Consider the following 16,167-nt stretch of genomic DNA (forward strand, 5'->3'; position numbering starts at 1 on the left):
AACACGCAGACCCACACGTGAACACGCGGACCAACACGTGAACACAGACCTACGTTTGAACACACGGACCCACACGTGAACACACGGAACCACACGTGAACATAGACCATCACGTGAACACACAGACCCACACGTTAACACACGGACCCACCCATGAACACACGGACCCACAGGTGAACACAGACCACACGTGAATATGCGGACCCACACGTGAACACGAGGACCCACAAGTGAACACAGACCCACACGTGAACACTCAGACCAACATGTGAACACAGACCAACGTTTGAACACATGGACCCACACATGAACACATAGAACCACATGTAAACACATGGACACACACGTGAACACACAGACCCACACGTGATCACAAGGACCCACACGTGAACACGCAGACCCACACGTGAACACAGACCAACACGTGAACACACAGACCCACACATGTGGAAACTCGGACCCACACGTGAACACACGAACCCACACATGAACAGACCCACACATGAACATACGGACCCACACGTGAACACACGGACCCGCACGTGAACACACAGAACTACATGTGAACACATGGACCCACAAGTGATCACGTGAACACATGAACCTACACGTGAACACAGGCCCACACATGAACATACGGACCCACACGTGAGCACACAGACCCACACGTGAACACATGGACCCACATGTGAACACGCGACCCACACGTGAACACAGACCCACACATGAACACACGGACCCACACGTGAGCACACATACCCACACGTGAACACACGGACCCACATGTGAACATGCAGACCCACACGTGAACACGCGGACCCACACGTGAACACACGGACCCACATGTGAACATGCAGACCCACACGTGAACACGCAGACCCACACGTGAACACGCGGACCCACACGTGAACACACGGAACCACATGTGAACACACGGACCCACACGTGAACACACGGAACCACATGTGAACACACGAACCCACACGTGAACACACCGACCCACACGCAAACACGCAGACCCACACATGAACACACGGACCCACACGTGAACACAGACACACAGTTGAACACACAGACCCACACGTGAGCACATGGACCCACACATGAATACACGGAACTATATGTGAACACAGACCCAAACATGAACACATGGTCCCACACATAAACACGGAACAACATGTGACAACACGGACCCACATGTGAACACAGACCCCACACGTGAACACATGGACCCACAAGTGAACACAGGCCCACACATTAACACACAGACCCACACATGAGCACACAGACCCACATGTGAACACACTGACCCACACATGAGCACAGATTCACGTGAACACACAGACCAACACATGAACACACGGACCCACCCATGAACACAGAGATCCACGTGAACACACTGACCCACACATAAACACACTGACCCACACATGAACACACGGACCCACACGTGAACACACGGACCACACGTGAACACATGGACCCACATGTGAGCACACAGACCCACATGTAAACACACAGACCCACATGTGAATGCACAGATCCACACGTGAACACAGACCCACGCGTGAACATGCAGACCCACATGTGAACACACGGACCCACACATGAATACACAGACTCACACGTGAACACACGGAACTACATGTAAACACACAAACCTACACGTGAACACAGGCCCACACAACACACAGACCCACATGTGAACACACAGACCCACACATGAGTACAGATTCACGTGAACACACAGACCCACAAATGAACACATGGACCCACCCATGAACACACAGGTCCACATGAACACACGGACCCACACATGAACACACGGACCCACATGTGAACACAGACCCACACGTGAACACGTGGACCCACACATGAACACGCAGATCCACACGTGAACACATGGACCCACATGTGAACATGCAGACCCACACGAGACCCACACATGAACACATGGACCCACACGTGAGCACACAGACCCACATGTGAACACACGGACCCACACATGAACACACGGACCCACACATGAGCACAGACTCACATGAACACAGACCCACGCATGAACAGACCCACATGTGAACACACAGACCAACATGTGAATACACGGACCCACCCATTAACACACAGATCCATGTGAACATACGACCCACACGTGAGCACTCAGACCCACACGTGAAGAGACCCACACGTGAGCACACAGACCCACGTGAACACACCGACCCACATGTGAAAACAGACCCACACGTGAGCACACAGACCCACATGAGTGAGCACACAGACCCACACGTGAACACATAGACCCACATGTGAACAGACACTCATGTGAACACAGACCTATACATGAACACACAGACCCACATGTGAACACACAGACACACACGTGAACACTCAGACTCACATGTGAACACACAGACCCACACATGAACAGACCCACACGTGAACAGACCCACACATGAACAGACCCACACGTGAACACACAGACCCACACATGAACAGACCCACACGTGAACACACAGACCCACACATGAACGGACCCACACGTGAACACACAGACCCACATGTGAACACACAGACCCATACGTGAACAAAGACCCACATGTGAACACACAGACCCACACATGAACACGCTGCCACAGCACTGTGGGGGGGAGGGGTGCCGGCACCCCACAGATCCACTGTACTCAGCCTTGGGGTTTATCGGGTGCACATGTTCACTGCAACTTCCTGTCACATCCAGAATGTTCTTTTCTGCATAACCTATGGCCGTGGGCCTGTTGTATCACTTTCTACTTCCATATATTTTGATATACTGAAAAAATACATATATATGCACACAAAGTTCATATAAATATTTCCTGTTAGTGAAACTTGTAACAGGAAATCAAGTTGTAACACTAATGTGAGCATTTCCTGCTAAATAACTGGGATGAATTAGTGTTGGAATAGCTGCACAGAAGGAGCCTTCGAGAGCAGGCAGCGTCCCAAACTCAGCCTTCTCTTGGCTGATAGCTGACAAACCCGAGATCAGCGCGTTAAGAGACCGTATCACACCAGGCCGGGCACTGTGGCTCACGCCTGTGATCCTAGCTCCTCAGCAGGAGGAGAGCTGAGGATCAGGGTTCGAAACCAGACAAGGCAGAAAGTCCACGCACTTCTTATTGCCAATCTTCTACTCAAAAAAAAAGCCAGAAATGGTGCGGTGGCTCGAGTGGTAGAGGATTAGCCTTGAGGAATGCGCAGGTCCCAGGACAAGCCCTAGGACAGGCACAGAAAAGGAAAAAGAAGAAACCCCATAGCATACCTAACACATAAAGTACGCACTAGGACTATGCACTCGTCTCCTCAAGTAGGGTAAAGATTCACGGAAAGCGCTTCAGAGGATTTTTGTATTCTTGATCTGGTTTCTCCTTTTGTGTCTGCCGGTACTGGGGCTTGCACTCTTGGCTTCTTTTAAGGCTGGTGCTCTACCCCCTGAGCCGCAGCTCCACTTTGGGCTCTCTGCTGGTTCGAGGTAAGTCCCATGAACTTTCCCGCTCAGGCTGGCTTTGAACCATCATCCTCAGCGCTCAGGCTCCTGAGTAGCAAGGGTTATAGGTGTGGGCCGCCAGTGCCCATGCTCTTCATTTGAACAGCCAAGTCATAGGGAAGGGGGGTGCAGCCCAGAGGAGCAGCAGAGCCTCCCAGGGGACAGGATCTCCAGCACCACAAAGGAAAAAGGTTACCCCAGGTACTAAGCAGTGAATGTAAGTGCAAAGAAATCCCAGAAGTTAATAACAACGACAAACAAAGGTAAAAGAAACGACGAGGCAGAAATCTCACAATTCAACACATTCAACTTACATCCACTACAACAATCACGCCAAAGAAGCCAACGAGACGCTCCCCCGTTTTGCAGAAATCTGGCTCTGACCATCACAAAGGCCGGCCAGGATCTGGTGTCCTGAAACTTCTAGAACACCGGCGGGAGCGAGTCGGTCTGACCTCAGCAAAAGCTGCCGCGTTCCCACTGCGGAAGCCGCAGGCAAACTGCCTGTTCCCCTCCCCACGAAGAGTCGCTTCACTTACCAACAACCGGAGACGGAAAAAGGATGGCACGGTCACGGTGCATACCCACCAGTGGAAACTCCCACTGCAGTGAGCAGACAAGGAAGCGAGCCAAGAACGGATCGGGTTTAATTGCATTTATTGTTCTTTAACGAGGCGTACAAGGAAGCAACACGGAGCGAGAGGAAGTGTACGGTAGCCAGGACCGTGACGCAGGGAGGCAGGTTCGGGAACGGGGACACAGGTTGTAACGGGAGGGGCGACCGGGGGGCGGCAGGCACACAGGGGTTTATTATTAGCATTATAACTCTTCATACTTGAGTATAGCTATGTCTAGATGTGTGCATGTGCAACTATATGCCTTTCGCTTCATATATGAAAATTTAGGAACCCGGATGGTTTTGACAAAGACTGCAAGGAGGAACTCAGACCACGGCCTGTCGTGTCTCGGCCCGGCTCCGTCACTTTCCGCGGCTACCCACGCTGCCCCTCGTGCGTGTGGGTGGAGATTTCCGTGCTGAGACGGGACGCGCCACGCACGAAAGGCCCACTGCGTGCTGACGATCACGGGGCAAGCGCGGGCTGGCAGGGTCCCGGGCCGCAGGGCTTCCCTGCCAACCTGGTTTCGTGACGGGGGGGGGGGGGTGGGTGGGGGAGCGCATTCCTGCAGACGACATCCCGCTCCCTCCCCCCTCCCTCCCCCTTCCCGGGGTGCTCACGGTCGCGGTCAGGCTCGAGGGAGTTGGGCAAGGAGGCTGGCCTCGGACACTGCCGTCACAGGTGGCTGTGTGTCTCAAAGGGACCCCTGGCCCGCGCGGTGCTCTCGGCCCACGCTCTGCGGGCGCCCGGGGCTCCCCCCTCGGCCCTGGGCCCTGCGAGATGACCGCGTGCCCAGCCCCCGGCGCCAGCTCGGTGCCCGTACTGCACGGAGGGGCGGGAAGAAAGACAGCGTCCCGACTCAACAGAAGAGACCAGAAAAGCTGTGACACCCGGGAGAAGAGGAAAACTCCATTTGCCGAATGCACGCTTTCTGCAATTTATTCTCCTCAATTTCTGGGTACGAAATCTGAGGCAACGCTTCTAGAGACAGATACAGAAAACTAAAATCTAAAAACAATCATGACACAGGTTGAAGTGGACCCTGGCACTTAGGAAGAACTGCCAAATGATGCCATGTTTTTACAAAAAGCAAAATCCTACAATCAAGGCAAATAAAGCAAAACAAAATTTAAGAACAAACCCCAGAATGAGCCTTTGGTACCTTTCAGTAACAAAACCCAGAACTAGTTAGCTCATTATCAAGTGTAATATAAAAACATCTATGTCAGCGCTGAATCAAAGCTATGAAATTAGAAGTAAATTGAAACTACATTAGAGCCTGAAGACAAATTATCCTCCTTTCTCCTCTTTGATTTTAATAAAACCCTGGTGGCTTTGGAAAAACAAGTTTTTTTCCTGAAATGAAATTTTTCTGGTCAGCATACACCTAGCAGTGTGCCAGTCCACATTTTACCCCATTTTGAAAGGACATCAAAGTCTTTTTGTCCCAATAAGCTTATTACAGGAAATTAAAATTCTGGCTTAAAAAATCCTTGCTATTACATCTGTGCCTGCAAATCTACCTCCTTCCTGGATCTTAACAACGGCGATGATCGACACCTCAAGGCAGCTGATGAAACAGAATCAGACCATTGCTTCCGGCCTGGACCTCAGCTGGTCCTAGTACAGCAAGGAGCCCGCCCGCTCTGGACACGGCAGGGCCAGAGGGCCGTGCCGGCTTCTCTGCGGAGCCTGGGTGCTGTGGTAAAGGCCGCGCCCTGTGCTTCTAGCCCACGGTGACAAGGACAATGCCTCCTGAGGTTGGTTTCTTGTGCTTCTTTGCTGACACCCCATCTCCTCAAAACCATGGCAAGAAAATGTCATGCAACGGAGGTGGTAACTTAGCACTACCACCCATCTGGTAGGTTTAGTGTGATTATGCTGGGTACATTATGGTTAATTCAAAAGACAATACAGGTAGCTTTCTCTCTCTTCGCAAGCATAGCACTGACCTCACGAATCAGAACTTGCAAAGCCTCCACCTTTCTGGGTTGATTGGCAGAAAAGAATTGTAGGTCTTATCCAAAGACTCACGTACCCCAAACGTTCCTTATTGGTCCCTAGGGGTTTTTCAAATGGAATCTGACCTGGATTTCCCTTAATACCAACTGATCAGTAAGTGCCGTGATTTGACAAGCGTCCCCAGAGAGGAAGAAAAATGTGGACCACGAGTCTGTTTCCAGCCAAGCGGCAATCTATCCCACTCTTCCTCTGTCCTGTGCAACCCCAGGCCTAGGATCTTAGCTTTAGAACTCAAAAAGTTCTCTTTACAACAGTCCACATGCAGCAAGCTATGGGGCAGGGGAGATTTAATCCACGTGATTTTTCAGTGTCTTACACATTTCCTCTGCAGAATCATAGTGAGTGGTCCAACATGAGGAAGCCGGAAATAATCAAGCATTCCACTCCGTTCCCTCAGAGTTTGTCCTAGTCAAGGCTGTTCTTAGGTTTGGCAAATAAAAAACACTTATGTTATAAGGATACAAAAAAAGTAGTCTCTGCCCTAATAAAGTAGACAGGGTCAGTATGTGTCAGAACCACTCCAAAGGAAGCAGAAATTTTGTTTTTCTCACCAACTACAATTCAGAGTACTCTAAACAGCCCTTGCTTGTACACACTGCTCTGAAATTTCACTTGTGCTCATACATGGAATGAAAACATGTGTCTGTCTTGCTCTGAAAAGACTGAGATTGTGCACTGGCCACACAGATGAACAAAGAATGTTAGAAAACATTGAAACATTAACAAAGAAAAATAAGTTATACAGCAGTACTGGTATCTTTAGATGTACATGGTACTGTAGATTGAACCCAGGGACTCATGTATGCTAGTACAGATACTTCTTAATATGCTTCATTAAGGATTCACAAAATATACCTGACTGAGATTTTCTTCTCTCAAAAAAATAGAATTCCTTCACAAAATAGAATAAGCAGCTGTTAAGGGAGCTGCACCTAAAAATCTATGTGCACGTAGGCACAAATAAATTGCTAGAGCTGAGAAGGCCTTCGGCTACTAGTCAGACAATTATTCCTATAAATTTACTACTTAATTAGTGCACCTCTTAGACGATGTCTTTCAAGCAGTCTTATGCATTTAGGTGAATTTTTCCCCACACACGAGGAAAAGCACATTTTCCCAAATAGCAATTATTTCCAGCCCTGTAACTTGGTTGCAATCATACAATATTGCAACAGTGATTTCTAGAAACATCTGTAGGAACTTCAGAGGATTTGGGGAGGGGGTAAGCAAGGGCTTCTATCAGAAAAGCAGTCAAGAACACCTACTTTTCAGCAGGTGTTATTACAAAGCACTAGAGCAGTGATATTTGTGATTCTACAGCAAAAATCTTCAACCCTCTTTGTCAGTGAGCATTGCTCTTCTTTCTTTCTTTCTGATTCCAACATTCTAGTAGCCTGTAGACGAATTTCGAGGTACAATGCAGGCAGACTAAGGAGGAAGCAGGTTTATGCAACACTGGCAAGTCCTATAACCTAAGGCAGACCCCACACCGTCTCTCTGCTGGAGCCAGTCATTAGAGAAGCACAGATGACAGTCTGCTCCGCTCAGGGAGACTGTAGGCAAACCTGAAACTAAGAAAAACACAATCCACCAGAGTCCTGATTTGGTCTGAAGCAATCATGCAATCCCCATTATCCCACATCTTCCAAAAACACCTTTCCTGTGGCAAGCAAAGTTACTGGTGATGCACGTGGCCTTTGTCATGGTGATGCATTAGTGAGCAGGTGTGTGCCGAGTACCAGTGGGCGCTCCTCCAAATGCACCTCCCTCACCTTCTGCTTATCGGTGCTAAGGTTCTGCCTATTGGAAGAGGGGAAGAAGAAAAGGCACCAGTTATTGCTCAGCATTGATGAGAAAATTTGCCCTTGGCAGTGGGTTTCTCCCCACCACCCAAATGTCAAGAAAAGAGATCTTTGATACTGTAATACAGTCAGCCCTATGTGATTGACAGGGCAAATCCTGGGTTTCAGGATCACAGCCAGATTTAAATCACACCCACTCGCCGTGCCAAATACACACACGTGGGAAACCCACATGCTTTCACCCATCTGCGGGTCCACCGGCGGGTAGCAAAGGACAGCCCTGGAGTGCTCCCCATTACAAACAGCACAGAGCATCTCCTGATGACCACTGCCCTCCCGCCAAGACCTGCCTGGCACAGGAGGCCTCGGTACCTGCCCTGCCTGGTCACTGCACAATGTCTACCAGCTGTGACTGAGTCTGAACATCATCCCCAGCAGAGACCCAGAGGCAGAGAAACCTACCCAACAGGATCGGCCTGCAGTCTATTACGATAACTAACTGGAGGGTTTCTGTCTGAGAATTCTGGAAAGAAGGCTTCCTTTCCTTCGGGTTAGGCAGGCACCAGCATGGCCAGCTACTTACTACCAGCTCTAGATGTTCCCAGGGGAAATGCTCCTCCACCCAAGTTCTTGAGAAGGGGAAATCTATTTTTAATACTAGCAACCTATAAAATGTTTACTTTCACACATTCTGTGTCGGGCAAGCAACATGTCGGGAGCCAGTGGGGCCTGCAGGCCGCGTTCTGGTGGTCCAATCTTCTCCTCTCTGTCTGCCTTGGGGATGGTCCAGAGCCCACCATGCCCCATGCCCGTGGGGTCCAGCAAAGGAGGGGACCAATCACAAATGCAGATGTGTGCCCTGTGTTTCCCGGTCGGCTGTGCAGCCTTGTCTGTTAGGTGTGTACAGGACAGCAGGAAGGGGAAAGGAGATAAGAAATCAATGGGCCCTGTGCCTGTGATTCATGGTTGTAAGGCTAGCTACTCAGAAGGCTAAGGTCTGAGGGTCCTGGTTCAAAGCCAGCCTGGGCAAGATAGTCCATGAGACGCTTATCTCTAACCAAAAGAAAACTGGAAGTGGCGCTGTGGCTCAAAGTGGTAGAGTGCTACCCTTGAGCAAAAAGAGCTCTAGGGCGGTGACCAGGCCCTGAGTTCAAACTCACAACCAACAAACAGAAAAAGAAAGCAGTGGGCTCATCTTTCAGTACATTAAATCTGCGAACATCCCAGCAACGCTTCAAACTGTAGACTGTGTAATGAAGGGCTGCCAAGGTGAAAAAGCAGTGGGTAGGAAGGGGAGGTGCCCAACTGCTTAGTAACATTCTCAGCTGTCTCCTCTAAAGAGGACGCGTGCATGGCCATTAACCTCTCAGATCCTGAGTGGCTCGGAGAGGGAGTGGCAGACCCCGGGCCTCCGCCATCTGCCATGGCCCTGCCCCAGAGGGCCCCGGGCCCTTGCTGTCCTTGCAGCGGGCTTCTAACAGCAGGCCGCCACCACCGAACCACCACCGCAGACCACATTCGCATGCGCGCAGTGTTCCCCCCAGATGGCTAGAGAGTTCTGAAAGAGTAGATTGTAGAAAGAATAAAAATGTCAGCCCACAGAATCCCCAGGGCCGGGGCGGGGGGGGGGGGGGGCTGAGGGCGGGGGTGGAGGGGGGGAGAACAATGAGGCCACACACACAGAGTTTTTGAAAAAGGTTTCTGCGCACACAGTGAGGTCTACTGGGGTTTTGCATTCATTAGACCCCCTCACTCCCCAGTTTTCTTTTCTTTTTCTTAGTCCTTCAAAGACAAACCTGGTTGCATAATATCTTTGGATGAAACAGGTTTATACAAATACTCTAATTTTTCCCACAAGCATTCAAATGTTCCATCTTTATAAAAATAGCCTGAAGAACCTGTATATAGTTTGTGTGTGGGTTTTGCCTCTGCTTAAAACACGCACGTAGAAACCACCCACCACCATCTGTGGACTTTTCTTGACGGCGAAACAAAGCGAGTCCTGACAGGGCTCCGTGTGGTGGGTGCGGTCTTGTCATTTCTATTCGTGACGGTGGCCGCCCCCCTCCCACCGGCGAGCCAGGACGCCCCCCCCCCCCCGCTCTGGGGGCCCCCAGAAACCTGTCACCCACAGCAGCCGTGCCCCGGGCAGGCTTCAGCCGAGGGAGACACAGACACTCTGGACCTCAACGGGAATACTGTCCACACTTCAATACTCGGTACAGAAAGACTGTCAGGTGGTGAGCTCGGGGCCCTGCTTTTCTATGTTCTACTTTACACTTTCTATTTTTTGTCCCCAGTATTTCTGTATGAACCTAGGCTACTTTCATAATAAGAAATAAAAGTGTACATTTAAAAAATGAAATAATGTAAAGGTTACCTTACTTATAAAGAAACTTATTTTTTAATTTTGAAAGTGAATCCATGTGGTTGATCAAGTGAGACCCACAGCATATTTAAGTCTAAACAGGAAACAAACTTATTAGGTCCTTTATGCTTTCCAAAAGATGTGATTTAATAAAGAAGCTTAAAAATGTACTGTGATTGGCTTAGGAACTGCAGCATCCCCCCCCCCCCCCCCCCCACCGACCAAGTGTGTTATTGTAGACCATCTTTTCTCCAACATAAAGTTAAACCTAAAGAGTTCTTTCAAATCATGTCTTCAACGTTCTGAGGTGTGGTCCTGTCTGGCGGGCATGGGGGACGGTTCCAGGCCTTCCTCGGGAGAGGAAGACGTGCAGGTCTTTTAAACAACATGCCATAGTAGCTGCAACTCGGTCTATGCACACAGATGCTTCCAATCATCTCTCGATTACCTAGAAAACCTGCCATTTCAATGATATATAAATAGGTGTCACATGGCATTATTTAAGAAACAATGACAAATAGAATTTTGCATGTGTTGATACAGATGACATTTTTTTTCCCCCTCGAATTTTCAGTCTGTGATAGGATGAATCAGTCCACAGTGTGGTAACTATAGACCCACAGGGGTTAGCTGTAATATAAATTAAAATTTTAAAACAGAAATTGTTACCTATTTTAATTAACGGTTAGAATAGAACTTAATTATTTCTTCTTGAAAGGAGAGGGTGTAAGTTACAAACTAATACTCTTACTTCGTGAACATTAGAAAAAGAACTAGGCTTCTTTGTGTTAACATGGGACGGTCTATAATTAATGCACTTGAGAAAGCAGACACTAAAAGCTTAGGGAGACATTATATGCATCCTGTTGACCATAATCCCTAGGACAATTCAAGGAAGATGAACTCTAAAGAATAAAAGATAATTAACCTACCTTTGATTCCAACCGTGGTTTCAGGCCTAGGAATGAAAAGACCGTGTTGCTTTCCTTTGATTCAAAAAAGCTGTCATAATCCTAGGGAGGAAAAAAGAGATTGGACAAAGTCTGTAAATAAAAGCAACAATTACTTTTGTAGCTGGGTGCTTTTGAGAAATTCTTTATGGAAATAAAACGTATCTTGCTCTGTAGGGATCTGGAAAGAGCTTCATATACTTGCTAGGATTAATCTTCTACCATATAAAACCTTCTTTGTAATAACAACTGAAACAAGTTTTCCATCCAAAGCCTAAGACATTATTACAATTTGTCAACAGATATGAAATAGGAACTGACCCCCTTTTTCCTTCCTATGCCAGACTAATTCTACCCACTGTGGAATCACTCTGACCTAAGATTTTACTTGAGGTCTCCAATCTGGGAGGCTGCCTCACAATTCCAGTTCATATTTTGCTATCCAGGGCTTAAAAAAAAAATGGCTGGGTAAACAACAGCTGAAAGGTCTCTAGGTGTCAACACGAGTTGCTTCCGTTCTGCGTTTGAAGTCTCCCACATTCTTTGAGACTACATCTTCAGAGAGAATAAAATGATCAAAGAAAAAGTAAAGGAAAATAGGAAATTCTGGTCAGTGTGTTCTTCCATTCTTCCTTTTCAGAAGTTCATATGCATCTAGGACCTAGTGTTTTAAGCGAAGGTGCAAGAGTTTATACGTGGGTAGTTTGATCAATTTCATCCTACGGACAATGATTGTAAACCCACAGTTCCCAGTCATTTTGGGTGTGTGTTGTGCTGGTGACTTAGGGCGATCCTCTTGTGTACTGTTCGGCACGGGCCCGGCGGCGAGGGGGGTGTGCTGGGGTGTGGAGCCAGGTTTCCGCGGCCTTGGACTTGGCCCTGGGCGCTCTGCGAGGACCCCTGCCCGAGAGGAAGCCAGGCCTGCGCACAGCCCTCCAGACCCACCGCGACACCTGAGAGCCGCTGAAATCCCCCAACCTTGCAGAGGCTGGCTGTCCAGAGCTCCGGAGGCGCCGCAACTCCTGCCCGAAGTGTTGAGCCAGGACGGTGGCACAGTCCTGAAAGGAGCTGCCATGTTGATTCAGTCAAAGCTGGCCTCAGGCCAACCAGCTGCTCCTTCCGACACCTAGGGTCAGAACTAACGAGAGTCTTCCTTGGCCAACCAAGAGGGAGCAGCAGGCTGCGCAGAGGCTCCACACGCAAGCAGACGCGGGAGACGAATGATCAGCTCAACAGACGGGGCGGGGGGCGGGCAACCAGCTAAGCACCGGGGAGGTATGAGCAAGGCAGAGGCTGGGGTGCGATCAGCTGAGCGGGGGCATGGTTGAGATGGGGTGCTCAGGGAAAGAACGGCACTGGGGGAGATGGAATGCGGCAGGGTGACTGGTTCCCTGGATGCTGGACTTTATTAACCAAGAACGAAGTTCTGAATTTCACTCATAGGCCAGCGGGGGAGGGGGTCACAGTTCGGAGCAAGGAGTGAAGCAATCGAGTTTCCCGAAGGAACTACCCAGGTGGGCTGAGGAGAATGGCTCAGAGCAAGGCCAGGATGAAGGCGGGCGGGGGGGGGGGAAGGGGGTGCAGCATGGCGGTGCTGGCCAGACCGCGGTGGAGGCAGTGGGCACAGACACGGCGGGAGGAGTCCTGAGGGCGACAGGGAGGAGGGGGACGCCACTGCTCCGTGCTCTCGGCAGCGTGGAAAGGCTGGAGAGAAAGCAGATTCCAGGAAGGCCAACTGAGCATGCGATGTGTGAGAAACTGTGTGACACCAAGCAAAGACATTATGAACGAGACAGCCAAGGGTGCTAGCACTCCTCCGCTGCTACAGGCTTAACGGGACTTACACAAAAATACATACTCTTTCGTAACACAAGTTAGGAGCCTAACCGTGTTACAAACGGGTCTAAGATGTAGGACGTACGGCAAAACCTCACCAACTAGAAATGCTATTCTTGGTCATAAAGCCTTGTCATTTAGTAACACTTCATTCGTGTGGGCTCACGCCACACTTCCTGTGACAACTCGGTGTCTACACTGCGTGTGATGAAGAGGATGACGAGTGCTAAGCTATGGCTAGACTGGCCCCTCCTTTTAGAGATCTGCTCTGTGAAATTGAGCGTGCTTCTTCCTTTCATTCTGTACTCTGCCTCTACTCAGTCTCAATTCTTTCCCTAGGGAACCTCATTCTAATTCATTCCCATCTTCTAGTGTTGATGGCGCCTTTGCCTCTGGTTTCTATAGGCCAACAACCACCCTGTAACACACTGCACATCCGAAACCAAAGCACTTCAGTCTTTTTGTTTTGGCCAGTCCTGGGGCTTGAACTCAGGGTCTGAGCACTGTCCCTGGCTTCTTTTTGCTCAAGGCTAAGCACTCTACCACTTGAGCCACAGGGTCACTTCTGGCTGTTTTCTATATATGTGGTGCTGGGGAATCGAACCCAGGGCTTCATGTATACGAGGCAAGCACTCTTGCCACTAGGCCATATTCCTGGCCAGCACTTCAGGATTGCTCTCACCCCTCGGCTACTATTTTTATATACCATTCAAGCCTCTCTGTTTTCCCCCCTGTTTCCACCACCTAACCCCAGCTACACTGAGGTAGCATCGTGCCCCTTTGGTAGCCATGGCCCACTCCGCCTGCTGTCACCTGTTCCTGCCCACTGTCGTCCTGCAAAGGGGGAGCAGGTGAGATCCTATCGCAATGGGCATAAACGGCTGCCTGCAAGCGTTCTTTCTGCTCATAGGCTGAATCTTTGTTTTATATACTCTTTAAGCGGCTGCAGGAAGGTTCAATTTCCTAGGTCTGTTTTTACGGGTGCGGTGCATCCTCATCAGATTCACCCCTTCCATCCTTTCCCTCTCCCCCTCTTTAAATTCAGTGTCATCTCTCTGTGGCCAGAGGCTTCAGGCTACATTGTGTCCACCCAAGAGTTTAGAACTTTACTATTGGGGTAAGTACTTCCTTAAACAAACGTGGCAGGTACAACAATTGTAATTAATTTTAAAAGCAGAATAACTTAGAGAAAATCATTTCTAATCCTAGCTACTCTGGCGGCTGCGATCTGAGTATCATGGTTCAAAGCTACCTGGAGCAGGAAAGTCCGTGAGACTCTTCACTCCAATCAACTACTGAAATAAAGCCTGAAGTGGAACTGTGGCTCAGGTGGTAGAGCTGTAGCCTTCAGCAACAAAAGAAGCTCAGGAACAGTGCCACGGCCTAGAGTTCAAGCCTCAGGACCAGCACCAAAAGATTAAGAAAATAATAAAATTTGTGTATGTAGATATAGGGCATTAGTATTCTTAAATAAGAGAAAGACTTTTTTAAAATCAAATTTCACTTGCCGAGCTTAATTTTTTGCAAAACTTTTAAGAGTTCTTACTACAAAGGTTTAGAAGGATTTCCTTAGGAAACTCCAGTAAGGTTTCTACATTGCTTACTAAGGTCCCTGCAATCACAGGTGTTCTGTGAGGTGTTTATAAGTACTCTGCAGACAGCACCTTTCCCGGATATAAAGATCACCTAAGACTGACTTTGCAGAGGAATACAAACTTACAAATCATACACAAAGAACCCAGTTGCAGCAGCCCTATAGGATACTTTCATTATAGTTAAAGGAGAAAAAAGTTAGTTTCTAATGCCAATTTCTTAGGAAAAGAAAAGTTTCTGGGCAGCAGAAAGCAGTATAATTTAGCATTCTTATTCACTAAGCTAGAGAGCTGTTTATAAAAAAGGAAAAGAAAGAATGCCTCCTCACCTATATAGCTCATGATAACATCTAGAACAGGTGGAGGCGGCAAGCTTCTCACTCTCCCATGAGGCTCCGTTAGGGACATTATCCGGACACCCCACTAGGCTAGTACAGACGAAACTGGAGACTAAGATTTTAAAAGTCTTTATTGTAAAGGTGACGTACAGAGGGGTTACAGTTAGGTCAAGTATTGAGTACATTTCTTTTCCAACAGTGTCACCCCTCCCTTCTTTTTTTTTTTTGCCAGTTCTGGGGCTTTTGGACTCAGGGCCTGAGCACTGTCCCTGGCTTCTTTCTGCTCAAAGTTAGCACTCTGCCACTTGAGCCACAGCGCCACTTCTGGCCATTTTCTGTATATGTGGTGCTGGGGAATCGAACCCAGGGCTTCATGTATACGAGGCAAGCGCTCTTGCCACTAGGCCATATCCCCAGCCCCACCCCTCCCTTCTTTTCCCCCCGTTTTTTCCCCTCCCCTCTAAGTTGTAGTTCATTTCCAACATAGTGTCTAGTGAGTATCACTGCTGAAGATCTTTAACTTCTTTGTCCTTTCAATGTTCCCCAGGGGAGCAGCCGGGCAAGGGCAGCTTGCACTCGGTGACGATTAGGTGACGAAGGCCTAACCCAACGGGGAACAGGCCACAGGGGGCACGGGCGACACACGGACAGCGGGGAAGTGGCCGTCAATCCCAGTGAGTCAAAGGACATTTGGCTCACCCAAAAGAAGAAAATAAGAACGTAAAATGAAACGAAAACCACCCTTTGAAGGAGCACCGCTAGAGCTGTCCCTGCTGATGCTGTTGGCAGAGGCTTCTGCTGAAATTCTTCTCAAGCCTAGGGGTAGCCTCTGAGCAGAACTTCCTAAACAATCAGTATGCAATACTGGGGGTGGGGGGGGGGGGAATTGAGAATTCCATGGATGGCTACGGCGAACCTCCCACTTCCTGGTGTGTGGGTAAAGACTGGGGTGCCGCGTCTTGTGTTTTATGAAATCTTGGTGAAAGAGAGCTGGCAGTTCCAGTCAGGTAGCACAGGTAAGATGCAGAAAGACTCCATTTGGTGTGTGTGTGTGTGTATATATATATATATATATATATATATATATATATTTTTTTTTTTTTTTTTTTTAATGGC

At 48.8% G+C, this 16,167-nt stretch overlaps 1 protein-coding gene across 1 annotated transcript in view; it reads right to left on the reverse strand.

The window, feature by feature from the left end:
* Positions 1–5,054: 5,054 nt before the first annotated feature.
* Positions 5,055–16,167, reverse strand: part of Sh3bgrl2 (SH3 domain binding glutamate rich protein like 2) — a 43,034-nt gene continuing 31,921 nt past the window's right edge. Inside the window, exons 3-4 of the mRNA XM_048353648.1 lie at positions 11,268–11,348; positions 5,055–7,965 (exon numbers count right to left, since the gene is read on the reverse strand). Of these exons, the coding sequence (XP_048209605.1) occupies positions 7,954–7,965; positions 11,268–11,348 (93 nt within the window). The 3' untranslated portion in view covers positions 5,055–7,953. The remainder of the gene's footprint in view (positions 7,966–11,267; positions 11,349–16,167) is intronic.

The sequence above is a fragment of the Perognathus longimembris genome, chromosome 9 (assembly GCF_023159225.1).
Source record: "Perognathus longimembris pacificus isolate PPM17 chromosome 9, ASM2315922v1, whole genome shotgun sequence".
In the NCBI taxonomy this organism is placed as follows: Eukaryota; Metazoa; Chordata; class Mammalia; order Rodentia; family Heteromyidae; genus Perognathus; species Perognathus longimembris.